This window comes from Mirounga angustirostris, unplaced genomic scaffold (genome assembly GCF_029215605.1).
Source record: "Mirounga angustirostris isolate CCGP_5_RB_7025 unplaced genomic scaffold, mMirAng1.0.hap1 SCAF_17, whole genome shotgun sequence".
In the NCBI taxonomy this organism is placed as follows: Eukaryota; Metazoa; Chordata; class Mammalia; order Carnivora; family Phocidae; genus Mirounga; species Mirounga angustirostris.
Genome location: NW_026991725.1, coordinates 4,355,086 through 4,382,986, shown reverse-complemented (window position 1 = coordinate 4,382,986; position 27,901 = coordinate 4,355,086). Strand labels below are relative to the sequence as shown.

The 27,901-nt window shown below is 51.0% G+C and overlaps 2 protein-coding genes across 3 annotated transcripts in view; both read right to left on the bottom strand.

The window, feature by feature from the left end:
* Positions 1-2: 2 nt before the first annotated feature.
* On the bottom strand, positions 3-4,485 carry DHRS13 (dehydrogenase/reductase 13). Its single transcript, XM_045889515.3, has 5 exons — positions 4,208-4,485; positions 3,988-4,106; positions 2,634-2,757; positions 2,142-2,453; positions 3-660 (listed from the first exon to the last, which is right to left on the bottom strand). The coding sequence occupies exons 1-5, from the start codon at positions 4,332-4,334 to the stop codon at positions 218-220; spliced, it is 1,125 nt and encodes a 374-aa protein (XP_045745471.1). The 5' UTR covers positions 4,335-4,485; the 3' UTR covers positions 3-217.
* Positions 4,486-6,802: 2,317 nt separating this feature from the next.
* The window catches only part of PHF12 (PHD finger protein 12), a 41,046-nt gene continuing 19,947 nt past the window's right edge, over positions 6,803-27,901 (bottom strand). Inside the window, exons 3-15 of one of the 2 annotated variants that reach the window (XM_045889516.3) lie at positions 26,030-26,102; positions 23,038-23,431; positions 21,165-21,285; positions 19,794-19,926; positions 17,739-17,903; positions 14,380-14,538; positions 12,995-13,790; positions 11,657-11,782; positions 10,880-11,023; positions 9,894-9,992; positions 9,078-9,160; positions 8,360-8,498; positions 6,803-8,054 (exon numbers count right to left, since the gene is read on the bottom strand). In XM_045889516.3, coding sequence (XP_045745472.1) covers positions 7,720-8,054; positions 8,360-8,498; positions 9,078-9,160; positions 9,894-9,992; positions 10,880-11,023; positions 11,657-11,782; positions 12,995-13,790; positions 14,380-14,538; positions 17,739-17,903; positions 19,794-19,926; positions 21,165-21,285; positions 23,038-23,431; positions 26,030-26,102 — 2,767 coding nt within the window. In that variant the 3' untranslated portion in view covers positions 6,803-7,719. Of the gene's footprint in view, positions 8,055-8,359; positions 8,552-9,077; positions 9,161-9,893; positions 9,993-10,879; positions 11,024-11,656; positions 11,783-12,994; positions 13,791-14,379; positions 14,539-17,738; positions 17,904-19,793; positions 19,927-21,164; positions 21,286-23,037; positions 23,432-26,029; positions 26,103-27,901 lie in introns of both variants that reach the window. The other variant, XR_010408716.1, reaches the window with a different exon arrangement.

Here is a 27,901-nt window from a genome sequence, read left to right as displayed (position 1 = left end):
TCTCAATCTGGGATTATTGTTATTCTCAGGAAGAAATCATCACCCACGATTTCCTCCCACCAGGAAAAGAGCTGTTCAGAACACAGTTTGAAGCCCCAGAAAGGAACCATGGAGGTAAAAATTGCAAACCCCTCAGCGCCCAGGGCATGGCCTGGCATGCAGTTAAGGTTTTCAAGGGCCACCGAGTGCCATGGAAAGCACCCCAGGATTAAGAGATTTAGGGCTCAGGTTCAGCTTTAACGTGAATTCGGCGTGTGACCTTGGACAAGTCTGGTGAACTCTGCGGGCTGGGGTGGGGTTCAGAAACTGTGAGCTCCTCAGGGTGGGGGCTGCTCGGGGAAGATGGGGCCCCTGGGTCCTCAGGGTGGGGATCTTCATCAGGTTCGGCCTCCTCACCAGGCCCAAGACCTGCCAGCCTTTTGCTGGCCTCCCACAGCCGGTGGGCTGCACGGTCGTCTCGGGCAGCTGGGGGCACCTCCTCCACGTGGCAGTTGGCAAAATATCTCCCACTGAGGGGCTCAATGCCCTCCTGTAGAGCGCAGTACAGGGGTGTCTGGGCACCCCCTCTTGGGGCCCGCAGCACAAGCCAAGCTAGTGGGCGCAAAAGTGGGCACAGCCATCCAGGAACGTGGCGCAGGAACAGCTCCGAGTTCACAGGCCCTGTGGACAGGAAGAAAGGAAGGAGTGAGGATGCTGGGCGAGGGCCCAGGGGCAGAGCAACAACACAGGGCTAGAACGGAGTGGGGAACAGAGTCCAGTTCCAGAGAGACCAGGATAGTATTGAGTGGGCATTCAGGGTCCCCACAAGGAGACCTCACTCATTTCAACAGCAAGCTTCCTCCTCTCCATCTGAGTTCCTGTACATCCCCGTGTCCCAGATTTTCCCTCATGTTGCATCCCCTGCCTGAGGGGACCTCTTTTCTTCTAGCTCAAGTCCTATTCCTTTGTTCAACCAGCAAACATGTATTAACGTCTATGGTAGCCCAGCCACTGTTTTGGACATTAGAGATGGGGAGCGTAATAAAGGCTTATAAATGTTAGTTGTGATTATTACTGTCACTGTTATAATTAGTGAGCCTTAGGCAATGACTATCTAAAGTGCAGTATGGTGGGCGTCTGGCTTGGTCGTTGGTGTATATGACTCTCAAGCTCCAGGTTGTGAGTTTGAGCCCCACGCTGGGTGTAGAGATTACTTAAAAATAAAATCTTAAAAAAATGCAGTATGGTAATATGGGTAGGACAGATCTTGTTATCCTATAATCTGTTCCATAAGGCAGAGATGGGCCTTATTCATCAGTTAACTCACTCAGACTAAAAGCTAAAATGCTTACAGTGGACTTCTAGACCCTAGATGACCCAGCCCATTTCTGTACCTCATCTCTTGCCACTCTCCTTCTCTCACTCTGTTCCAGACTTGTGGGGCTCCCTGTTCTTTCTCAAGCACACCAGGGACTTCTGCCTCAGGGCCTCTGCACTTGCTATCTGCTCTGTTCTTCACACTCTTCTCCCCAGAAAACCACATGGCTCATTCTCTCATCTCCTTCAGGCCTATGTCACCTGTTCAGATACACCTTCCTTGACTGCCACAGAAAAACAGCACCTCCTGTCATTTCAAGCCCCCTCACTCTGCTTTATCTTTCCCATAGCATTTTATCGCCACCTGTCACTGTATATATTTATTAGCAATCTCCCCTTCCCTTAAACTAGAATGTAAATTCTACAAGGAAAGGGTCTTTGTTTTGTTCACTGCTATATTCCCAGCACCAAGATTAATGCCTGGTACATAACAGGTACTCAGTAAATGCTTTTCGAATGAATAAGTAATTATTAGCCATCATCATCATTATCCTCATATTATAGTGAGTTCAGTCATATGGGTGGCTCCCTGGGGGGGAGAACCTGGGCTTTATTCATTACCATACCCTATCCAGGAGTCAGCATCCAGGCTAGTGGTGTGAGAGGAAGAACCTAGACAAGGAGAGCCTCCTTCCAAGATCAGCAAGGAACAGGTCTCTCCTTGTACGGTGCTTCCTTCCTGTTCTGCGATTCTGGGGCTCAATGAGAGGCTGGGGGTGCACAGGATGGGTCGCGGATGGGAGCGGGGGACTCAAAGCAGAGCAGAGCAGAGAGCCAGGCCTCACCTGGGTGGGCTGCATAGCAGGTGATACCCGTACCCTCGAGCTGAGTGGCGAGCTCCCTGGCAAACAACACGTTGGCCAGCTTACTGTCGGCATATGCCCGTAGCTCCTGCCGCCAGCCCACCACTGGGCGGTCCAGGCGTGTGAAGTCGAGGCGCCCTCGCCGGTGAGCAGCTGAGGATACCACCACCACGCGGCTAGGGGCGCAGGTCTTCAGCCGGGGCAGCAGCAGGTGTGTCAGCAGGAAGGGGCCAATGTGGTTCACTCGTAGCAGCAGGTTAAATGGCTTGTGGGTCCGGCCACAGGAACTGATCCCTGGGGCAGGGGCTCGATATGAGCAACTGCTCCACAGGGATCCCCAAAGGCCGTGGTGTCCCCATCTGCGAGAGAGTGGTAGGGGGCATCCTTCCCACGCATCCACTGGCCCTTGGCAAGACCTGGCTGGAGGGGACAGTGGCCCACCCGCCACCCCCCGCAGGGCCTGCTGCCCCTCACCGGCATTGTGGATGAGGATGTCCAGCCGTGGCTCAGAGCTCAGGAAGGCAGTAGCAAAGGCCCGCACGGAGGCCAGACTGGCCAAGTCCAAGGCCATGAAGATGACCTCATTGTTCCCACTCTCCTGTAGGGGCAGGAAGGGCTGGGCTCGTCACCAGGCACCTCTCTCCTCTTCCCTCTCCCCAGGTACCAAATTTTGAGAGTCCCTCTCCTACTTTTGCTAAGATCTGCCCCTGTGCATTAGAATGTAGTGGACAAGTATGTGGACTCTGGATGCAAATCTTGACTTTGTCTTTTATTAGAGTGTGACGTTGGACAACTGTGACATTAATCTCTCTGGGGCTCAGTTTTCTCCCTGTAAAATGGGAACAATGTAATACCTATCTCATGGAGTTGTTGTGAGGATTCAATGAGGTAATATATGTAAAATACATAGAATAGTGCCTGGCACCCAGTCAGCACTGTGTAGGTAGTACTTGCTATTGTGATTATCATTCCCTCTGCCCATTATTGCTTATCCTAAAATCTACAACAGACTTCTTTCTCATTGGTCTCCCCTCACCCACTCTCACCCCCACCCCCCACCTCCAGTCCAGGCATGTACAGCCATTGAGGGGTTCCTCCCAGAAGGCTATTCTGACAGTCCACACTCTGCTGAGGACCCTTCATGGGATCTCCACTGCTCATCCTATAAAATCTGAGTTCCTCAATAGGGTCTATAAGGGCCTCCAGAATGTAGCCCTGGTTCAGAGCTTCCAGCCTTTTCATTTTGCCTCTTTACCCCATATTTTGTGCTCCACCCAGCCTCAATAAACCTTTGCTTTCAGTTTTTTTTTTTTTTTTAAAGATTTTATTTATTTGAGAGAGAGAGAATGAGAGACAGAGAGCACGAGAGGGAAGAGGGCAGAGGGAGAAGCAGACCCCCTGCTGAGCAGGGAGCCCGATGTGGGACTCCATCCCGGGACTCCAGGATCATGACCTGAGCCGAAGGCAGTCGCTTAACCAACTGAGCCACCCAGGCGCCCTGCTTTCAGTTTTTTAAAAAAATCGATTCAGCTGTCTCGCCTCAGGGCCTTTGCATGTGCTGTTCCCTCTGCTGTTCCCTTCCCTACCGTCTTTCATTAATGTAAGTTTTACCGATCCTTAAACGTCTTAAAACAACGATCACTTCTTTTGGAAAGCCCACTTCCTAGCTTGCGCCTGGGGCCCCTCCCCTGTATGGCCAGAGCACCCGCGGACCCTCTTCTCTGCGCTTAACGCCCAGTTAAGGAAGCCGCTCTGTTCGCCCCTCTGTGTCCCGGTGTGTCTGTTTTCCGCTCACCCTCTCACCGTCTCCGGCCTCCCCCCACCTCACCTGGCGGAGGTCGAAGGCGGCCGCCTCACCGCGCTCCCGGCTCCGACAGGCCAGCACCACGCGCGCTCCCCGGCGCGCCAGCTCCAGCGCCGTCATCTTCCCGATGCCGCTGTTGGCGCCTGCGGTGGGCGGGCGGTAGCCGCGCTGAGCCCCGTGGGCCGCTGACCCCGCCGCCCGGCCTCCCCGCCACCCCGCCGCCCGCCGGGCCTCTGGCACTCACCGGTGACCACGGCCGTGCGGCCGCGCAGGCTGGCTATGCCGCCGCAGGGCGGGGCCTTCACCAGGTTGTAATAGACAAGCACGTAGGCGCCCAGCAGCAACCCCGCGCCCAGCAGCAGCGCCTCCATGGCGGCCGCGCCGCCGGGCCCCCGCACGGGCCCCGCACCTCCCTGGATCGCCGCCCGCCCGGCGGCTGCCGAGCCACCCCGCACCCGCTCGGGCCTCCCTGAAGGCGGAGGCGGAGGCGGAGGCGGGCGAGAGGCAGGGCAGGGGTGTGTGTGCGTGCGCGTGAGCGTGGGCCCTGCGAGCGCCCCCTAGGCATGCGTCTTCGTCCTCTGGGTGTGTGCTTGTGGAATACCTTCTAGGGGCGCGTGTGCATTTGGGCCCTGGCAGCGCCCTCTAGGTGTGTGCTTGCGTGAACTCCTTCCAGATGCGTGTTGGTGCGCATTCACACCTACTCTGAGTGTGTGAATGACTCTGTGTAATGTGCCCATGGGCCCTGGGATTGCCCTTCAGGTTGTGTGTGTGCCTCTGGAGCCTGTGTGTGAGCACCTTGGAGGTGTGTGTGTACTTGCAGGCCCAGGAAGTACCCTGTAGGTGTGGGTGCCTGCGTGACCACCTTTTACAGGTTTGTGCCTATGTGCGCCAAGAGCCCCTCCAGGTGTGTGCGTGCATCTGTGGTCTCTGTCAACGTGTGCGCTCGAACGAACGTCTCCCTGTGTCGCTGTCCTTTGTGCGCATGCCCCGTAGCTGAGGCCTCGCAGGAAGGGCTCACAAGGTGTGTGTGAGACCTCTGGGTGTCATCGGTGTTTAGCAGAGCCCTTCCCTTCTGGAGAGCTGCGTGTACATGAAGGCTGTTATGTCTGAGAGAGAGAGTGAGTCCGGTCCTGGATGCCTTGCCCCCCATAAACAAGTCCTTCGATTCCTTATCCTCACTTCCAGCCCTCAGCTTCTAGAATTCTTCCTTGTTCTTCCTATAAAAGTCAGAGATGACGCAGCGGTCAGGGTGGCACCATCCGTTCAGGGCTGTTAGGATTCACTCATTCATTAGCTGCCTCTATCTCTCTGCCTTTGCTCATCCCCCACCCCCCCATCCCCTACATTTCTGAAGGGAAGCAAGAAGAGAATAAAATACAAAATCTGTTGTCTGACTTCCGGGAGGAAATTTCTCTGGGATGGTCCTCACAGGTGGTAGAAACAGGTAAAGAAGCTCCATGACTCAATGGAAGAAGTGACTATGATGGCAAGGTTGGTGGGGACAGCTAGGGAGGCACGGGTAAGGGGACTGCTGGCCAGGTGACTTGCCAGGACAAGGACTTGCCTGAGAAAACCTTTACAACTGAGCACCCCCTGTCTGACACAGTGTGCCCAGCAGTGTGGTTAGCCGTGGGAATACTGAGCAGAACGTTACGTTTCTGCCCATCAGGGCCGGGGGAGCAGAGTGGTGGAGATAAAGCCGGGCGGGAGGTGGAAGCCAGAGACAGACCCGACTCAGGGAGGAGAGAAGTTTCCTACTTGGCTGCACCACGGGTTTGGGGTTCAGTTGTAGACGCTGTGGGATGAAGCTGGGAATGGAATATTAATGAAACAAATGGGTGCATTCTCCATCCTCAAGGCAAATTCCCGACATGCCAACAGGTACCACGTCCTCGAACACTGCTGGGATAGACACACAGGTGATCTCTAAGGAGTTGAAGACTTGTCTTCAGGAAAAACTTCCAGAGAAAGTTTCCACGTCAGGTCTGAGAGGTGGAAAGGATGGGAGCTTGGTTTGATGAGAGGCTTCTCGGCCTCAGAATTAAGGTGATGCAGTAGATTCCTCTTCTGATGAGAAGCTGCAATTGTAGGGAAGTTAGGATTGCTAGTCATGTAAGCTGTGGCTCCACTGGTCTAGAGATCGGATCTCTCCTTTTTCTTCATGGTGCCTCCCAGAGATGCTTGAACTGACAGATGGCTCCACACTAGATTCTAGGCTCCGAGAGGCAGGAGTCGTATCTGTCTAGCTGATTGCTCACAGCAAGTTCTGTAGACCAAGCCCAAAGTCCCAGCAAAGGCCATGCACAGAGGAGGAACTCAAGTGATACTTGCAGGAGTTGCTGCCTGCCCCGCTCAGGCTGACAGCAGAAGGACAGAGCCAGGTGTTGGCTTCTCCCAGGATTGATGAATCAAATGATAGCAAACAACTGCAACTAAAAGCAGCCCCAACTCCTGAGGTTAAAGTTTCTAGGCCAGAATGCAGAGGTCTCAAAGACAGCTCCTGTTTTATTATCTTGGTTTGGGAGTCAGCAGGGAAGAGCGAGGGCCTGCACTCTCGGATTCTTGCAGTATGCGGTCATGTCAAATGATTCCCTCAAGTCACCCATAAAGCCAGACAAGAGCCCCACCCCACCCCTGGCCCGACCCCGCCAATGCACCCCTAGCCCTCCACTTTCCCACATCCACCTTGGGCTCACTTTTCTCCCAGAGCTCCGCTCTCCTGCCTTCCCTTGGGGACTGAGTGTCTGGGAATGAGACTAGTTCAATGAGACTGCGACCAGGATCTTGGGGAGGGTCCCCTCTAAGGGTGATGACAGGTAGGACAGACAGGCAGAAAACATAATTTGAAGTATTTTTGTTTTTTTATATACAGAATACAGGAAAGTTTCTGTAAAGTCTAAAACATTACAATTACTATGTACATTGGTACTACTTGGGGTGGGGTGGGAGGAACAGGAGAGAGTGGCAAGAGAACAAAAAAAGGAGACGAAACAGGTTTACGACAAAAACGTTTTTGCTACAATAGACAATTTGAAGAAAACGCTCTACCACATGTAGTACTGTACAGGTTTTAAAAACATTGAAAAAATGTCATCACTAGATGTATTTACACAAAATCCAAATACACTTTTCCTTATTTGAAATAAAATAGATGGACAGCCAGAAGAAGAATTCATTTCTCATTTGTCCCGAATACACAGTAGCTAGCTGTCGTGCAACCGCTGCAGAAAGGGAAAGTAACTTGGAGGGTGGGGACCACGAAGTAGGGTGGGTAGCGATCTTTATATTAAATAAAACAATGATATTGTATAGATTTTGCTGTATGAAAACTGTATTTTTTCTTTTAATATAAAACTATTGTCACTGCCACAAAATAGAACAAGTTTCTGATTATTTTACAACGGCGGGCGAGGGGGAGGGAGCAGGAGGTGGGTGGGGAACGGTCTTGTGTTGGAGGAAGTGTCCAGACCATCGGCCTTCCCCTCCCTGCCCACGCTGTTCCTCAGCTCGGGTCTGCCGCTTTCCCATGAAATGTTGAGTACAAATATATGTGCAAATGCCCCCTAGAACTTGAGAAAAGAAAAAGGATTTTTAAAAAACAGTCAAAAGGTTTTCTTCATTTCATGCAAAGATTGTAGTTGAAGGGTTTCTGGTGGAGTATAGAAAAAAACCCGGGCTTGGTTTGTGTACATTTTTGCATTGCAGGAGTCTTGGGTTGGGCGGCCAGGCGGTCACGTGACGGGGCAGCCGCCGGTCCTAGGGAACGGAGTTGGAGCGCAGCACGGGGCCCTGGTGGGGCTTGAGAGACAGCTTCTCGGCCAAGACCCCGTCCTGCAGCAGGCCAGCATCGCCTCGGGGCTGTCTGGTCGCGAACTCGGTGATGCTGAAGACAAACTGCAGGCAGCCCAGCTTGATGTAGCTGCCGTGGTGCAGTAAGGCGGTGCCCTCCCAGCCGGCCCCACTGCCCCCGATCAAGCTTGAGCTGCTGGCTTTGCAGTTGCAGGGTCTCCGCTGTGGGCCCTGGGCCTGGGAGCTCATCATGGCTGCCTCCTCACTTGGCTCTTCACCCTGCTTCCGGTGCCGGCGGCGCCCTGGGAAGAAGGAGCGTGGTCACCGGGAGAGAACAGTGAAGCGGCCAACCCACCCGGGGCTGTCTGCCATGGCTGCGGGACACCGGGAAAGGGCCAGGGGAGCCTGAAGTCCCCAAGCAGGTGGGCGCACGCACAGGACTGGCTTCTCGGTGGCTCTCCCTGGGCCCCCAAGCGAGGAGAGCTTGGCCGATGGGACCGGGAAGGCAAGAGAGCCGGTCATCGGCAGCAAGCCAGAGCCACCCTGACGGCGGTCTTAACACAATGTCCAAAAAAGGCCGGCTTTGGGGCCACAGGGTCCGACTTACTGATGACACTCTGCACTTTGGCAACAATACTGCTTGGGGGGGTTGGCGGGGTCTTCTCAGAGAAGTCACAGGAATACAGCACATTGTCCACCGTTGTCCCGTGCTCACTGTAGTTTAACAGCTCATAATGTTTGGTATTCTGAGGAGGAGGAGGGAAGATAAGATGTGTGGTCTGCTGCGTGGGGCCTGGGGCTAAGGGGAGAGAGGACACATGGAGAAGGCTGTGCTGCTCTACCTGGGGAGCTCTCTTTCTTCCCCAGTCAAGCCCCGCTTCCCTGTCTCTTTAGAACAGGGCTCAAGACTCACCTCCTCAGGGAAGCCTTCCTTCCCAGTGCCCCCCACTCCCCACCCTTGCTCTCCCACCGCTCCTTTCCTCTGCCTCCTCGGCACTGGCTCCTCTTGAAATGCTATTCACTGGCACAGAGAGCTTGGCTTCCTTCTATGCTGGTCCCCTGCCCTGCTTTCAGGCGGGCTTCCCCTGCTGAGCCTGTGACCAACCTCAGGAGAAATGGCAGCCCTGCTCCTAGGGAGCGGTAGCCGCGGTAAGACGCCCTTTCACACCGAGACTCTTCTCCTCCAGAAATGACAGGGAGGGAAGAAGAGGAGAAGACCTCCCCGCCCCCCTTCCCCTCACCCAGGACACTGAACAAAAAACCCCAGTGCCTAGGAGAGGCCTCAGGTGGGGAGAGCTCCCTCCCACCCCATCCCCATCCCTCACCTCATCGTAGAATATGCAGGCGTGTTTCCCGGACACGTAGTTACAGTGACCGTAGTTTGTAAGGCACACGTCCATGTCAGCTCCTGCAAGTGGCAGCAGGAGAGGTAAAGGCAGGCAGAGAACAAGACTGTAAGGCGTATGCACGGGGAGGGCGGGGGGCCGGGAGTCAACGCCTGGGCAGGTACTGTAAGGCCTGGGGGAGGGGGCGCTAGCTTGGGGCCCCGTCCTTGTACTTTTGAACAAAAACGGATTTCTTTTCCAATCCCCTTCGAAAGAACGGCTGTCCCTGCCAGCTGATCTCGTCTAGAACATGCGGCTATTGCCCAGAAGGGACGAGTGAGCTCCTGGTTATTACCGTGACAGCACGACACGGGGTACAGGGCTCATAAAGCCTGTCATCGCAAAGAAAGGAGATTTCTGGGCCGTGGGCTAAGCAGACTGTCCCTCTGTACAAGATACAGGACTAAGTAAAGGTTAGGGTTGTGTGAGGCCCATCACTTTTTCAAAGACCTCCAGGGACAAAGTATGTGCCCTCTGCTCGGTTATTTCCTGCGTGCTTAAAATGGCTCACTGGGCAGCAATCAGAGCTGACTCTCCTCTCTCCTGAGGTCATGCTGGGCCCAGAGCAAAAGGGCTCGAGCCAGGGAAGAGAAGCAGCTGATAATCTCCTTTCTTAGTTCCTCCTGCCTGGATAGCTGCTGGGTTAAACCACTCAGCCCTGGAGAGGGTTTTCCCTCACCCCTTTCTGGCCTCTGTGGGTAAGGCTAATAGTATTTAGGGCTGCAGAGATTCGGCACCTCTCCCAGCTGGGCTCACCTGTCCCGATGTAGAGGGTTCGATAGCACATGTTCACAGCTCCTCCCAACCCTAAGAGAGGGTAGAACACAGCTCGGGCCTGTACCTCCTTTCTTTGCACTACAAGACAAACACAGGGATAGGATCATTCAGAAACTCAGAACCTGAGGCCCCAAACATAAACCCGAAGAACCCGGGCCTTCGGCTTGTGGCCCAGAGAAAATAATCCCACTAGATGAGTCATCTTGCCAAACTCACCTTGGACACTGGGCTGCTTCAGGGTGATGCTCTCCCCCCACCCACAGCATTTCCAACACGGGGCAAGAGGGACCATCTTTGAAGATGGTCATAGAATTCAAAGATGAAAGTAATTTAAGTTCCTGGGCTGCTGACTGGCTTATAGGGGATAGACCAGATGATACCAGAGGGAGGCCATGCAAAACAGAACGCACGGACCAGCGTTTCTCAAACTTCAGTGTGCATATGAATCAACTAGGGATCCTGTTAAAATGTAGATTCTGATGCTGTAGGTCAGCTCTGCGTTTCCCACAATTTCAATCAGTAAGGCTCATTAAGGGTTAATGCTCAAAGGAATAGCCTAAGCAGTTAAACTCTTGGGAAGAACTTCCAGGAGGCTAGCTCAACTGTTACTGTTATTTTGCTTCTCACCTTGAACTTGAAAAATTGCCTTTTGGGAAACTTTCATAACCCAAATATTTGAAAGCAATTCAGCGGAAAGCGTACCACATATACCCAAAGGCACTCGTGGCTGCTCTGTGTGTCTCGAAGTGGATGAGCATGAGAGAAAGTCACAGCAGACTTCCCCAAGTCTGACGTGAAAGTTGTGGTTGCCTTTCTGTTCCTGCTTTCTGGGGGAAGAAACCCTGGTGCTTTATTAAGCCCGTTAAAGGCACACACGGAGCACTGAGATACCGAAAACCGAGACCCTTCACACACACAGGGGAGGCCAGATGGTGCACCGTGGGGGCAGGTGTGTGCGTGCGCACCTTCTGTGTGGTGCCCTCCAGCAGCCAGCGGATGCGCCCCGACACTGACTGGTGACGCTTGGACCCGGGAGGGGAAAAGCTGATGTATTCTCTGCAAGGCCAGAAACTTGATCAGCTTCTCGTCCAGCATATTTATCTCGATTTCTATTAACCAAAGAGAAAGATTAAAAAGCAGCTGAGGAGGAAATGGAATGTGGAATTAGGTGAGGGTCACAAAGCAAATAGTTTAGCATTTCTGAAATCTAGCCAAGTGATTGTTCTCGAACAGCAGAGAGGACGAAGTGGCGTAAGGATCCAGAGCTGGGCATCTCCCTAGCCATGTGCAGTGAGAGATGGGCCCCGGTGCCACCTGGGCAGCTGCCTCTTGGAGGTGGGAGGCTTGATTTTAGGTCCGGTGGTCCTGGGGAGGCAGAGCAAGAGAAACCCCCTGCCTGCGTGCGGTGGGGAGGGCTGGCTGGCCGACACCGAGGCTTAGATTTTCTACCCACTCTCTCTGCACAGAGGGCAAGCGGTGCCTCCGTTCTCTCCGACTTGGGGAACAAGGCCCTCCTGGTTTTAGCCGGCCTCACACGCTCAGCCGGCTCTGCTCTCCCTTCACCTCTGATTATGAGGTGTGGAAGGCAGGGGTAGGAGGGGCTTGCTTTCTTAACCCGCCTCCCCAGCCCTGGGAGCTCAGGCATCCCTTCGGTTCCTTTCTGAACCAACTGGGCTGGAAAGCTGCGCAGGGACGGCACCTTCCCGCAGCAGCTGGTGGAAGGGCACAGCTCACTCACTCACCTCCATGAGCGTCCGTGAGCGCTCGCAGCGAGCTGGTGAGGTCCGCCATGGCAGTAGAGTTGGCTGGGAAAGAGGGTACGGTTAAAGCGCTTCCTATGGGTAGCGTGCCGGGGCTGACCTTGCCATCTGGGGACGGAGCAGGAAGACTGTTACTTACGTCGCCTGAGGGAAACCCACCGGTCCAATCCCCCACTGCCGAGACAGGTCTGGATTTCGGACCCAAGGTGATGTTCCCTTCTTGACTCTCACCCCATAGGCTCTGGAACTCCTAGAGCTAAAAATGTGTGGTGAGGAAGGGCAGATGGAACGACAAGGCACCCGGGCACGCAGGAGTCTCCAGAGCACCAAGAACTGGTGAAATCTACTGCTCTGGGGAACGCGGTGGGGTGGCTTTGTTCTCTGGGCCGTCACTACCTCCCGGCTGCCTCTATGCCTGCCCCTGTAACTCCTGCCTCCTGAAGTTCCACTCACAGGGTGCAGCACCTATCCAGGCCCGTATTAAGAGGTAAACAGAGACAGGAAAAGAGCCTGAAGGTAGGGGCCATCCTGGGACCAGGGGCCCCCATGCAGAGAAGTCACAGTCACCTGGTTACCGAGACTCCCAGCTGACTAGGAGGCCAGCTTCAGTTCAGACGGGAGAGACCACAGGGGGTTCCAGCAGCATCTGAAACCTGGTTCAGATGCTGGGGTCAGCAATCTCGAGGTCTGGAGTGCTGACTGGGGACAGCTGAGAGAGCAGGTCCACACTTTCTGCACGCGGCCCAAGGGTGAGCTTTTGGGCCAGGCCAACCTCTGTGGGCATGTCGCTCTGCAGCTATTCTGAAAGGCAGTGTTGCTTTCTATCCCTGCTTTCCCTGACCTGGAAGCTCCTTCACATGAGTGGGCTCTGCGAATCTAGATTAGGTGTGATCTGGTCTCTGGTGTGGATCCTGAAACACGGAGGCCATCGCCTAGAACCTCGGGCTGGCCACAACGGCTCCACAGAGCAGGCTGCCTTCCTCTAAGGAGATGGAACATAAACACGTGGAAGACTAGGCCTGAAAGGTGTGGGGAGGGGAGTCGGGAGACCCAGCCGTAGTTCCAATCCTGCCACTGACTCGGTAGGTCACCTAGAGGAAATCACTTACACTTTCAGAGCCTAAGCAATCCCACCAATGAAACGGGGACAAGTTAACGCGTGCCTTCTCTTCTCTCACATACATGTGGGGAGGGCAAATAAGAGAGAGACCGAAGTCCTCTGAAATATTCACAGGAATGTAAGTGTTTTTTGAAGTTTAACTGCCAGGAAGAACATGAAAGGACTGGATCCAAATTACCCCGAGGCTGAGCAGCACTCACCTGATGATGGCGCTGGTGAGCAGAATCGTTGGTTGGCTCCTGTGGCCAAGATACCATCTCCTGCTGCTTGGGGGGGAGTAAGCACCCGGGTGGCATTTGGGGGTGAGCCCAGTGGCCTTGACTCTGTCAACGGAGGTCCTATCTGTGATTGGACAGTCTTTCTTTGCAAAGTGCTGGTGTTCTCGATGCTGGCACAAGAGCTGGGAATGGAAGGGGGCAGGCTTGGGACAGGAACCAAACTCCTCTGGGGGCAAGAGCTGGGGCCAGTGGCATTCTCTGTCTTCACAATGATGCCGACGGTGTGGTTCTGAAGCCCCCCAGCCGCTGGTGGCGTGAGGGGCCGGGGCCAGCCTTGCCGGTGGGAGAGGCCTGGTAAGGGGGTGTTGGCGCCTGGAAGTCGCCGGGGGTCCGTGGAATCAGTGGGGTTGCTGTAGAGGTGTGGGCCATTGGCTTTCACCTCTGTGCTCACTGGCCCGTTGGCAGTCCCGCAGGGGGCTTTCTTGGATTTTTCCGCACAAGAACTGCAGCTGATGTCCTCTAGGGCTGGGGGCTGGTGGGGTGGAGAGCAGCTCAGGGAATTCTGGGTGCTAATCCCTGAGGGGCAGGACAAGGGGCAGTGGGAAGGTGTAGGTGCCTTGTCAGCTGTTTGCAGGGAGGTGGTGATTGAGCTGTCAGTCACAATAACAGGCTTAATATCAGCCTTCTCTGTCTGTTCAGAGTCCCACTGCGAAGGCATCTGCTTAGCAGATAAATGTTTCAATATGCTGCACTGGAGCGCAACAACACTACAGAGCCACTGCAACGGAAGGAGAGGAGAGGAGAGGAGGGTGAGAGGCCTGGGAGGCGCTGGTCCTTCCTGCCCCAGTGGCCAGGGCTACAGCACAGCTGATAAGCACCGTTTCCGAGGTCCCATCGCAAACGCCCAGGAAAGGTGTGCTTGACTTCTGCCAGGATTCCACTTCCAGTCCCAAGCAAGACTTGCTGGTACGCTCAGCAGGCGGCACCCTGGTCAGCAGAGCTCGGGGTTCCCGTTCGGGCTCCGCCCCTACGGCTCACCTTGTGAACCAACATGCAGCAACTGCTGTGTGCTCAGCTACCGCCTAACCTCTCTACGGGTCTGCTGAGCTCTTTCTACGAGACGGAGGTGCCCGTCTCGCAGCACACTGGGGGGCCAATGGAGAAGCAGACCGGCTGACTCTGGACTTCTTTTACTTGCCTCAGAATATCGGCCAGGAGTTCTCTCTGGAAGAGTCAACTCTTGGGGGATGAGGGTGGGGGGGGGGGTTGCAGAAGATGGGGGTGGGAATGGCACTGAGGCTATCTCCAGTCACCGCTGTGGTGAGATGAAAGACTGGCTCTGGAATCCCGACCCTGCCTTCACTCACCTCTTGCTGCTCTGCCTGGGTGGCTAAGTGCTCAGAGTTCAAAAGGTGCGTCTGTGATTCCTCAGGGATCCCATTGCAGATCAGCTCCCCATCCCGAATGGCCGCGGGTGCAATGAGAGGGGGTGGAAACTGGTACTGAGATTTGATAGCATCAGGAACCTGTTTAGGACAGACAGGAGGAGGAAGGAGAGGGAGATGGTGCTGACACGTCCAGTTGATTCAGCCCTGGCCGCATTTTTCTGCTTGTGGTGCCGATGCCCAAGAGACCATCATGCACTCTGGGGTCTAGTAGGACAAGGAGGCTCAGTGGGCTGCAACTGCTCGGTGCCTCAGACACACACACACACACACACACACACACACACATGAGCCTGAGAAGGCAAGAACTGGAAACAGCAGGCATGTGCCCTGCCCACCCCCTGCCTTGGCCTAAGAAGTGTAAGACTGACTCTGGACACAGCTTCACAGCGGTACTCTAGGCTGCTCAGCATCAAGTTTGGGAGGTGAGTGAGCAGTATCTGAGAGGTAAAAAGTTAAAGGAGGTCATATTCACAGTGGAAATGCTCAGCATGAGGCCTGGCCTGTGACAAGCACTCAGTCAAGGTCAGGTTTTTTTTTTTTTTTTTTTTTTTAAAGATTTTATTTATTTATTTGAGAGAGAGAGTGAGAGAGAGCACGCAAGAGAGGGTAGGGTTAGAGGGAGAAGCAGACTCCCCGCCGAGCAGGGAGTCCGATGTGGGACTCGATCCCGGGACTCCGGGATCATGACCTGAGCCGAAGGCAGTCGCTTAACCAACTGAGCCACCCAGGCGCCCAAGGTCAGTTTTCTTCATCCATCCATTCATGACTAATGAAACAACTGAAGACCTCTTTGTTGTACAAAGACAGAAGACACATTCTGAATCATACCATGTAAGAATGAAAGAGCCACACAAGCAAAGAGTCATTCATACATTCAACTAATACTTATTTTTTTTTAAAGATTTTTATTTATTTATTTGAGAGGGAGAATGAGAGAGAGAGACCACATGAGAGGGGGGAGGGTCAGAGGGAGAAGCAGACTCCCTCCTGAGCAAGGAGCCCGATGCGGGACTCAATCCTGGGACTCCAGGATCATGACCTGAGCCGAAGGCAGTCACCCAACCAATTAGTTGAGACACCCAGGCACCCTCAACTAATATTTATTGAGCACCTCCTGAGTCTGGGTACTGCCCCAAGTCCTAGAGATCCAGAGATGAATAAAACTTAAGCTCTGCCCTCAAGGAGCGCACAGTCTAGTTGCAGAGATAAACAGAAACATTACAACCCAGTATAATGGGTCCTATGATAGAGGCATGCTCAGGAGCTATAAAAAACACAGAGGAAGAGTGTTCATTTCTGTCTGGGGGTGTGGCAAAGGAATTTGAGATTAGGGAAGATTTTATAGGAAAGCAGTATTACAGATGAGCCTTAGAAGTTGAGAACTTCCAGGCAGACGAAGAGGGTAGGGGAGCAGCATATAAGGCACAGAGGTGTGGAAGCACTTGGTGGATTTGGAAAACATTTGGAGGACAGATTTGGTGACCAAGTCCTTATGGAGGATAAGGGAAGAAGAGCTGAAAATGCTTTCCAGAATTTTGGTTTGAGGGGCTGGGTGGAGATTGTGGTAATTTACTGAAACAGGAAATACAAGAGGAAGAGCAGATTTGGAGGCAGAAGACTTTTGGTCTTGGGCAAGTTGAGACTGGAGTGTCTGTGGGATGGGCAGGCAGATATGAACCTGGATAGGAGGAGAAAGGCAAGGCAGGTGGAATCGAGAGTCAGCACCATTAACAGTGATGGCCGGTGCCTTGGGCTTGTCCGAGGTCACCCAGGAATGGGAGGGGGAGGAATGGAATGGTAGGCAAATCCCTGGCCAAGAGTGAAGGAGTAGCAGGAAGAGGAAACCCCAACAAAAACACAAAGTTCTTAAGCTGATTTTGCTGCACTGCACTCCATCAGTGATAAACATGTTCCAGGAGAGAGGTGAGCAGGTCTCCGCCACTGTCCTCAATTCACTCTCAAATTGTCTAAGTACAAAATGCTTTTCAGGCAATTCATGCCCTTGGATTTTTCTCAAGAACAGGGAAACCTTTACAAAAGGGGGGAGCTGGGTGGCTCAGTTGGTTAAGCGTCTGATTCTTGATTTCAGCTCAGGTCATGATCTCAGGGTGGTGAGATCGAGCCCCGTGCTGGGCTCTGTGCTGGGCATGGAGATTCTCTCTCTTTCTCTGCCCCCTCCCCCCCGCTCTTCTAAGAAAGAAAAAAAGAAAGAGGGAGGCGGCATTGTAAAATGACAGGATTTCATCAAGGCTTCTTGGCCTGTTCATTTCAGCCACCAGGCTCTCTTCCAAATCTACAGTTTACTTTTAAATCTGTTTCTCTAAGGTATGAGACATGCCACGTCTATAATACCCCCAACTGAAAACACCTTGATTTAATTTTGGAACTGATGTTTGCACTGAAGTATAAATATTTACACAGTTAAGAGATTGTTATACAATTTCCAATAGTTAGCATCTTGCTGGTGCTAACATCCACTGGAAGGGACGGGAGTGGTGTGAGTGAGTTAAAGTGAGACTGCCGCCAAGTGGCCATACTGGAGAATTGCTGGTCCCCACTGGCACAGAGCACTGTGGGATTTCTCAGAAGAGAAAGATCAAGCATATGTGTGGGTGTAGAGTGTTGGGCTCTCCAGGTTAAATGAATGAGGGAACTGACTGGTCTATGAAAACAGCCTCAACACCCCCAAATGCTTTTCAACAAAGGGATTTTTTCTGTCGATCTCTGCGGACACACTTCAGCAAACTGTCAAGTGGATACAAACGTTAGGTATTATTACCGCCAAGGCCACAACTTGGAGTATTCATGATGTATTACCAGCGGCCTGGAACAGCAGATTTTACTCTCCTTTAGTCGTTCTCCTCTTAAGTTCCTCAGCTGGGATAGCTCCTCACTTTCCATATGGTCCTCTGCTTCATCCCCCTCACCTTCAGCCCACCAGGCAGCTCTGGGAAAGGGGCCGTCTCCCAGGAACAGAGAGCACGAGTGCCCGCAGAGGGGTTAGCAACAGCAGAGCACCTCTGTTTGGCGGAAGGGGCTAAAGAGCACCGATCCTCAGGAGAACTGGAAACTCGGGAGAGTTTGGAGCTTGGCCTTCATAATCCTGACCTCTATCCTCAAGTATGAGAACATACGGTCACATTCAGCACTTGTTGAGACACCAGAGACAAACGTCAGGGCTTCAGCCTCCCTGTCTATCAATTCGGGCCCATGATCCTGTCTATCCCCTGGAAACAATCAAAGCCCACCACCCTGCCCGCACCAGGCTGGGGACTCACCTTCAAGCTCCTTCTTCTGACTGACTGGAGCAGACGGCGGTTAGGAGGGTGCTTCTTATGGATTCGGTTCAGGAAGTCCACTTTGACCACATGCTGTGAAATGGTGTCCTGGAAACGGTCAAACACCTGGCACCGATTGCTCAGCGTCATATTCTTCTGGTTCAGCTAGGGACAAAGCAGACACACTCTTGTAACGAACCTCAAAAGGCATCCCCTTCCCAATGACCTCTATTCTCTAGGTTCGAAAAATAGAAGCCCTTGGGCAAATAGGTTCCTTCTGTCAGGAGCTGGTATGTCAACACTCCTGTCAGGGGGCCAAGGAACACGGATAAAACGTTCTCCCTCAGCTCTGCCTGGTCTAGCACGGGAAAACTGTTATGTTCTCTTCCCTAGAGAGCCTTGAGGGGGACAGGAAATAGAAAATTAGCCAAGAAATGCCCTTCAAATTCAGCCTCTGACAGCTCGCATCACCTTTTGCTAGTGTACCCTAACAGAGCACAGGTTTCAATGGAGATGTAGGCCTTGGCCCTCGAGACCCAGACTCCCTTTCTAGAAGGCACTCTCTCCCACAGGAAGCAGGACGGTTTCCTATATAGGAGCTTGGCTGACAGGAGGGATCAGCACCAGAATCCCATGTGCCCTGCCCTATTCCTCTTCCAACATACCAGGGAATGTTAGCGAGTCCACCTGGATCTCACAGTCCTGCTCTAGAGAAGGTGGAAAACCTGGCCTGCTCCAAGAGGCCGAAGGGCAGGAAGAACGGACTGGACGCAGCGGCATATACAGAAGGCACGTAAACCCTGCGCCGCTTTTCCGCTTCTGCATCTGGTCCAGCACACTTTAATTCAAAAGAAAAGATCTGTGCTGAAGCTGCCTAATTAGTCAAGTAGGAAAAACCCCTAAGTGGCTAATAAAAAAATTACCTAATTAATTTTTCATCGGTTGGAAAGCTGCTGTTTAAGATTCATATTTGGGCATACTGCTCATGGTTGTTTTTTTCTGGTTCAGCAGGAGGCAAAACGAAACACTCATAACTGCGCCTCAGAGAGAAGCTTCCTCCTAGCTAAGCCCTTCTGAGCAGTGTTAGCCGAATGAAGAGGCCAAAAGCAACCTTTTTGCCCATGTGTGCAAGTCCGTAACTGCGGTCCCTCAGTGCAACGTGAGGAGCACACTGTCAAGCTGAGGGTCAAAAGATACTACCATCTGATAGACAATGTCTTAAGCTATAATCTTTTTGTTAATCTGGAAGGGCTGCTCTTCTGAAGCCCTCACCCATTCAACCTTGTAAATGACTGTTCTTAGGGCCTAACAGGAAAGGGACTAAGCTTAAGCCTCTTTTGGAGATAGCAAAGGACAGTTCCATTTGAGCCCCAGGAAGCATCTGGAAAATGCACCCAAGACTCCCGGGAGAGAAGATAAAAGGACCCTCACACCATTCATTCATTCAATGACTTACTTACTGAATACCTATTATGTACCATGACAAGGTGGGTGTTAAAAACTAGAGAGACAGGAAAGAGCCTCATGTGCTGCCTAGGACACATCGGTGTTCAATAAATGGCTGACTGGAACACTGTTATCCACGCCAATTCTTCAACTCTCCCGAGTTACTGGGAGTTGACTGCCTGTGATAATTCCTGAGATAGGAGAATAAACGTTTTAGAGTTTCTTAGTTTGTCTCCTCTAAAAATAAGAGGCAGGAAAATACGGAAGCAACTACCATGAGAGCATTTATTCCCAAAAGTTGGATCTAACATACTCCCCTTTTAGAACTGTAGCATCAGCTGCTTAATTCACTGTGGAAGAAATTATGCATCAACAACCAAGTCTGCCTGTACAGCTAAAACAAGGCATTGCGGGAAAAGGCGAAATGCACAGCTGAGGCATGTCAAAATAATCAGAACTGAGTAGGATGGTCTGCAGAATCTAGTATCTGAGAGATTATAGTGAACTCTGGTACAAAGCTGACCCTACCACCCTGCTTTCTACCGAATCAGTCCATGCCCCAGCTGTGCCCAGAGAGAAGTGAAGGGGCGACGCTGATGCTGCGCTTACCACCACATGTTCGATGTGATTCGGACACATCCATCTGCCCAGGGGCATGGCAGTGAGCGGTGGCTCGAGGCAGTCCATGTGGAACAGGAGGGGGCAATAGTCACACTGGATGAGAGGGGCCACGCGGCAGCTCCTGCAAAAGAGAGTTGTAGGCCATTTCTGTGGCAAGATGGGAAAACTGAAACCAACTCTGCATTGTGAACAGCCTCTCCTCCTTAATCCTCACCACGTTCTCCCAGAGCCTCCTCCCCCAGTGATCAGTTACACTCCCCATTAGGAAGATGGATGAAGTTGGGGGCTACCACCAGGCTCTCCATTATTCTCTCTTCTAAGAGGAATGTGTCTTGTGGGGAAGTGAATGTTTATTTGGAGTACAGCTAAAGTGGCTGTCAGAGCAGGAATGATCAATGCTCAGTACCCACAAGGGGAAGGTAGCCAACTCTGCTCTGATCTTTCTACTCCTTAAAAGAAAGTAACTACCTCATTAAAAAAAAAAAAAAACAAAAAACCTCTAGCCATGTTTCTAGAGTCTTACACTACAGCAAGAAAAGACGTCTCTTCCGCATGCAGCACTCAGCAAAAATGACACACGCAGAGAGAGAGTTGTGCTGGGAAAGGATTCTGTAATGTATCCGTGTATGCATAGTTCAAGGGAAGGGCTTCAGCAAACACCAATTTTGACTTGTAACCACGGATACTCCTTGGGTGTCTGAGATGCACCGGAGCCTCAGTCTGGGCCTGGCTCAGAGTTCTGCTGCTCTACTATCTAGTTCCCTACAGCTTTTGTTGTGGAACATTTCTTTTTTTTCTTTGGCATGTTTCTTTTTGATAGCTATTTTCTCCTGCTATCCTGCCCTTCTAAGACACCCAGGCCACTAAGTCCAGCTTCAGTAATTGAAGCAGCTGGTTCCTGTCACTGAGGAGCTCCTATCTGAAGGAAACCAGTGTCTTAGGGAAGCTACAACTGGGGCAGCCTAGAGGCATTTGGAAGTCATCCAGTCTGAGGCATATTAGCTACCATGGATACTTGTATTACTTTTAAACTCATCTTTAAAAGCTATGTGCCTTTTCCAGGGACCTGTGTCTCTGCTGGCCAGAGCTCCTCCTCCTAGCTAGTCAAATTATCTCTTGCTTCTGTTTAAGTCCAACTCCTCTCATCCGAGCCTTTATAAACACAGTTCTCAGGTACTTCAGGGAATTTGTTAAGATAGTCAAGGCTCTGGTCAATTGGTCACGCAGTCTCTGTACTCATACCATCCGAATGTGGGTTGTCCACATTTAACACAGAGGGTTTGGAAGAGGTGACGGGAGAGAGAAAACGTATCATTTGCTGACTATGGGAGAAGAGCCCTCAGGATGGAAGAAAAATACCTGTTGCATGTGAAGCAGACTTTGACTGGTAGGGGAACAAGACCATTGTGATCTAACTCGTGCTGTGTCTTTTTAACGTTTTTCCCTGTGGTTTCCTCCTTTCTTCTCCTCTTGCTAGAACCTAGAAGAGAAATTGATGGTGCTGAGCTTTCTTGGATGTAGAGTCCCTAATCTGGGATATGGAAACAACAGTAAGTGAAAGAAGAGATCTCAGGAAAAGGACGTGCCATGGCCTAGACATGGGTCTCTCTCGGAGACCCCCTGGGCTGGCTTCAAATGAGAAAAAGAGCAGGAAGGCAGGAAAAGGAACACAGAAATCAGAACTACGGTCAGAAGTCGCTCGTTCCGAGGCAGAAACACAGCTCTGTGTTTTGCAAACATGAAGCGGTCAGAAGCTTAGGTTGTTAGAAACTGGCAACCTAAGGAATATAAGGACCCGAGTCAAACAGTCAACGAAGACTGTTCTGTGGAGCTGGCTGAGGAAAAGACTATAATTTTACCGCATTTGTACAGAAATCAGAAAACCTTGGATTCCATATGCATCCTCCTGGCTGACCAGGATTCTTAAGATTGCCAATTTCACTTTCTCTGGGAAAAAGAAAAGAACATCTAGAAGCTTTGTGGTATCAAGTAGAAGACGACTTGATTAAAAAAAAAAAAAAAAGGTATGAAGGGCAATTTGGCAACATCTTATCAAACTATAAATGCATATGGGGCGCCTGGGTGGCTCAGTCCTTAAGCACCTGCCTTCGGCTCAGGTCATGATCCCAGGGTCCTGGGATTGAGCCCCGTATCGGGCTCCCTGCTGGGCGGGAAGCCCGCTTCTCCCTCTCCCACTCCCCCTGCTTGTATTCCCTCTCTCGCTGTATGTCTCTCTGCCAAATAAATAAATAAAATCTTTAAAAATAAAAACAAACAAACAAAAAAACCCTATAAATGCATAGTTATAACCCAGCAATAATTCTAACACTAAGAATTGACCCTCCAAATACTCTCACATGTACGCAATGATATATTTATAAAATTATTTGTTGAAGCACCATCTATAGTAACAAAAGATTAGGAACAACCTGAACGTCCATTAATAGGAAATCAGCTGAATAAGTTATGGCACATCTATATAATACACTATTATGTAACCGTTAAGAAAAACTGAGGAATGCCTACATTAATATGGAAAGCTCTCTAGAGCATATTGTGAAGTGAAAAAAGCAAGGTGTAGAGTAGCATACCAAGTAAGCTGGTTAGAGGGAAAATACTGAGCATATTATCTATAATTGCTTATATATGCACAAAGAAATTCTAGGAGGAAATACACAAGGACCAAACAGTGGTTACCTGTGAGGGGTAGGAAGTAGAAAGGAGGCAAATGACAGACAGGGGTGGAAGGGAAATTTTCCATTTTAAGCCTCTGCATATTTTTTGGCTTTCGAACCATGAGAATACATTACCTATATATATATATATATTTTTTAAGATTTTATTTATTTATTTGCGAGAGAGAGAATGAGAGACAGAAAGCACGAGAGGGAAGAGGGCAGAGGGAGAAGCAGACCCCTGCTGAGCAGGGAGCCCGATGTGGGACTCGATCCCGGGACTCCAGGATCATGACCTGAGCCGAAGGCAGTCGCCCAACCAACTGAGCCACCCAGGCGCCCCATTACCTATATTTTTAAAAAGGTGGTATGTTGAAGGGCAGAAAACAGAAAACCGAACAAGCACAGTAAAAGCTAAAACCTTCAAAGATGTTCAGGAGAACAAAGAACAGGAGCTCGAGAGTGGCACCGCGAACAGTGACCCCAGAGGCAGCACCGCTCTCTGGCAGGACAGGAGCCCTCTGGGGGCGCGGGGGGCGCACGAGAGTTTGGCTAACCTGGGAGCGCGGTGGTACAAGTCAGTTCATTGGGCAACTGAAACTGGGTGGGGTTCCGCTCCATGGCAGCAGCGATCAGCAGCTCGAAGGGCCTCCGCAGCTGGGGCTGCACACAGTCCGGCTCCGCTGCTACGGGCTCCTCGTCCACGTCAATGATGTCCTCGTCGACGTCATTCTGCTCAGAGGGCGGGGTCTCTGTGCTGGCGTTGGATGTGGGCGTGCCAGGCCGGCTGGCTCTCCTCTCCAGGATCCGGGCGTGGGCAATGGCCTTGAGTTCAGTTTTGCTGGCTGATCTGTCCAGCAAGTCAGTATCACTGCTGGGGGATGTAGTCCGTTTGCTGGATTTGTCCACCAGTCCATTGACGTGGCCCAGCTCCTTTTTTTGCTCTCGTTTCTGTGCAAATGAACAGGTAGGCCCATCACATAAAGTACCACCAAACAGAAAGAGATGGATACCACAAAGTCCTTGCTAGACCACTGGCCAAAATTATGAACTTTTCTAACCTGTCACAGACTCATCCACCTGGAGACTTGGAACACTGGTCTGTTCAAGCTGACAAAACTACAGCTGAACTAAACTAAAGCTGGCAAACTGCGTACAGCAGCAGGGAAAGTGAGAAACAAGTATACACACTTCCCATAGATCCTTTAAGTTATCATATAGATACACACTATCTCTATACAAAGTACACAGGCAAAGGGATAAAAAGCTACCACGGTGAGAATAAACGGAGTGAGGTTAAGTGAGAACACTGAGGAAAACATAAGGGCACTCAACATCACTGTAGTTTGCTTTGGAGCATCTTGACCTCCCCAATGGTTTTACGAATTTTGCTCCAAATAAAGTCTGCAAATGCAAAGGTAAGAGGTAAAACAGGCAAGCAGAGCTCCCTGTCCAGGGAGCCTGGGTGCTGACACGGGAAGTAACTACACTACGAGGTGGATGGCTGGTGTGTGGAAGGTAGCTACCCAGTGATCAGTGTCCGAAGACTGGTGGCTTTCAATGTTTCAAGTTTAACTAGAACTCCAAAAGGGACACTTCTTCAAATGGGAAGGTGGGGAAATGGAAAAAGACGGTGTTTACTCAGTAGGACTGGATGGCTGGTATTACATTTTCCTCTAGGACTCCAAAGAGTGGTCAAATGAAGGTTTAACACTGGTCTCCACTCAGGAGACCTGGGATCTGTCCCAGTTCTGCCTATGATTCCTTATGACCCTGGATGATGCAGGTTGGTGTGCAGGAATTTGTCTGTCTGTAAAGTAAGACTAGTAAAACCTTTCTTCTCCTTTCAGAGATATGGTGGAGACAGAGGGTCACATATATGAAAGGGAGGAAGGCTCTGAGTCAGGGGAAGATTCAGCCTCCACTAGGAACAGGACCTGAACATCAGAGGTTGCTGAGGCCAAAGGATGATCATTTCAGTCTACTTCAACATAACTACAGGAGGCCAAAGGGGGATAGAGGTAGTGGTGCTGGAAAGGGCAGCCATGGCAATGGTAGGCAAAGAGGGCCACCCGAGAGCCTGTCAGAGTGGCACTTCGGGGAGAGCACGCTATGGTGGAAAAAGGCTACTATAATCCCTACCAAGCAGCTCTGCTTCTAGAAAACTGATGAAGAGGTAACACAGCTTTGGAGTGAGGCAATTTGGCTCAAATCTGGGCTCTGTTGATTCTTCTGAGTCCTTGAGAAGGTTCTTCTACTTGTTCTAAAACGGAGACACTACGCTCAGCACCCACAGACAGCCGTATGGATTCGATGAGATAACATGTGTAAACCACCCGGCACGTGACGGGCACCAAAATAACGTCAATTCCTCTTCTCCACCCTCTTTTCCTGACTTCACTTCTCCCTCAGCTGTTCCCAGCCCTATCACATCCAGCTTCCTCAGTGGCGCGTTTCCGAAAGGCCTCCTGGCTGGGAGATGCTGCTAACGGGCCCTGCTCTAACCTAACTGGGGATGCACAGGAAGAGATCTTGAGAGGTGGACAGGCTGGAGGACAGCCTGGCTTGTGGACTTAGAAGGTATCAAACTACAGCTGGGGCTAAGTGGTTGACTTGGCCTTGCCTTGCCTTTTAGGAAGAACCCTTGTGCACATGTTGAAAAATAAAAGTCTGCCTATTTACCTTCTTAAAGGCTGAAGACTGTTACACACATAAACCACAATCTCTGAATCATCTCATCCTGTTTCTGCAACCAAGGAAATCATCATTCATTGTGACATCATGTTCAGGGTCCAGGACAACAGAGGTGATGTCACAACGAAGGCAAGTTGCTTGCTATGTAATTAGTGTAGGGGGAGGGAAGGAGTTGGTTTACAATCCATAGACAGATTCTAACCCACAGTCTATAATTTGAGGACTGGGTCTCTCATGATCTGGATGGAAACACACCTACTTCCTTTTCTGATAAAGAGGAATTTAGCTTTCGCACCCCATAAAAGGTCTCAAAATCGAAAATCATGTTCTCAAAGCCAGTACTGAATTATCAAAGCCAAGGGAGGGGGAGCTAAAGAGGGATTAGGCAACCTTATATATGCACAAAGAAATTCTAGGGGTACAAACGGGTTCAAAGTCTTCTGTCCCTCATACACCCAGTCAAGCCTCTGGACACCAGCGACTTATTTGCCTTGGGGCGAGGGAAATCCTTTTGCCACCAAGCTGGAGAAACAGCTTTGTTTTTCTTCAGCCACTTTCAGTCACGGATATAGCTGCCACATTCAGGCCACTTAAATCAGCCTACTCCTGTCACTAGCGAATGAACATGGCTCAGTAAATTAACACACCTCTTCTGCTCATTTCAGCAGCTCATGTTTGGATTTTAGGCCCTACTGGATTCCAAACAGTCACCATGGGGAGAGTGAGGGTGATTCCAGGGCTGGAAAAGACAAGAAGGGACGAAAACGCCTTCAGGGCCAGGCCGTCTTAGCTCTCGAATATCAGCGCTCTAGATCTGGCATTCTGAGCAAAGCCTTCAGAAAGCAGCATCATTACCTTTCGGCGAACGGTGCACCGGTGACACATCCACTCCCCAGGAGGCAGCATCTCTTCGCTCAGTGGAGGGTTACTGTGGGAAAAAGACAAGGGCGAGACTAAGTACTAACCCCTGATGCAGCAGGAAAAGCCTAGCTAGGTCTGGCACAAAGCCGCACGTCCCTCGACTCCTAGTCTGGCCAGTCCTGCAAGTACCGCTAGGGTTCTCCCGCTCTTCCTTCAAAACGGCTGCCTGGCATAGTTTGTAACAACCTGAAGAGTGAGGACCCCCTCTCACATCTTAGAAAGAGAAGCCAAATCCATAGCCATTAACACTGGGCTTACAGGCAAACACCGAAAGAACTAGTTTGGAGCCTTAAGAATCACTCGCAAACTGTATCACGCTAATAAAATCATTGATAGGTCCTCCACACTCCTCAAAGTTTGTTAGTGTAAGGCTAAGCTCTTCCATCTGCTGTTCAGAGCCCCATGCAGCACAGATTCATTCCCCCCCTTTCCAGGACCCTTTCCCCTAGTCAAATTGAAGACTTGCTATTTCTTTCTCTACATCACTTTTTCCCCTAGAAAGCTCTGCCTGTTAAAACCCTATTAATCCTGTAAAACTTGCCTCAATCAGGCAGCTCAATTTTAATATGACAGCTGCAGATGAAAGATGGCTGCAAATTCTTCACTACTCCTACCGTCCAGAGGTAGGCCATTTCCGTCCTCTTGAATAAGGCTTGCCTCGTGACTCGTTTTGATGAATAGAATGCAGCAGAGGTAACCATGTTGTGACTTCTGAGGCTGGGTGTTAGGAGACCTGCAGATTCCATTTTTACATGTTTGGAATGTTCTAGCTCAGAGCCCTGCTGTCATGCTGAGAGGCCACCCAGTGGAGACTTAAGGCACTCCAATTAACAGCTTCCTCTGGACTCCAAGCCAAAAGACAACATGAACTACTGCTATGCAACTGAGTCCTCTTGGACCATGCCAGCTCAGTCCAGCCTCTAAAGGACTGTGGTCCCGGACAACACCACACTGAACAGAAAAACCACCCAGCTGAGCTCAGTCAACCTGCGGACTTATGAGAGATAATAACCAGTGTCTGAGTTTTGGGTAGTTTGTTACACAGCAACAGATGACTGAGTACAGCTCCTCCATATGCTCCTTCTGCATTACTCAGACATCAAGACCTCTGGGCTACATGGTTTAGTTCTCTTTTTGTACTTCTCATGTTTTTCCTTGTGTGACAGGTTTTTTTCTTTTCTTAAGTTTTATTTATTTTTAAATAATCTCTACACCCAACGTGGGGCTCGAACTCATGACCCCAAGATCAAGACTTGTATGCTCTTCTGACTGAGCCAGCCAGGCACCCTAGTTCTCTTATTTCTTTTTTATTTATTACTTATTGTAAGCTCTACACCCAATGTGGGGCTTGAAGTCACAACCCCGAGATCAAGAACTCTTGACCTACCAACTGAGCCAGCCAGATGCCCCTCTTATTTCTTTCATTAGAGGGCCCGAGACAAAGATTGGATCTCTTTGCTCTTTGTAGGTTTATAACACAGACGTTGTGCACAGCAGTCACTCAATAAGTCAATACTGAGTCAGAATTAGAGCTGTGTAGGGCAGGCCTTACTGATCCTCCACTGATTTCCATTAAGGTTATACCAAGAACCATATGAGACTTTATTAAATCCTTGGAAGGGTCACATTTCTAATGTCTATACAGTAGTGGTTCTCAAGTGTGGTACCCAGATCAGATGCAAACATCAGTATCATCTAAGGGACGCCTGGGTAGCTCAGTCGGTTGGGCATCTGCCTTCGGCTCAGGTCATGATCCCAGGGTCCTGGGATCGAGTCCCACATCAGGCTCCTTGCTTGGTGGGGAGC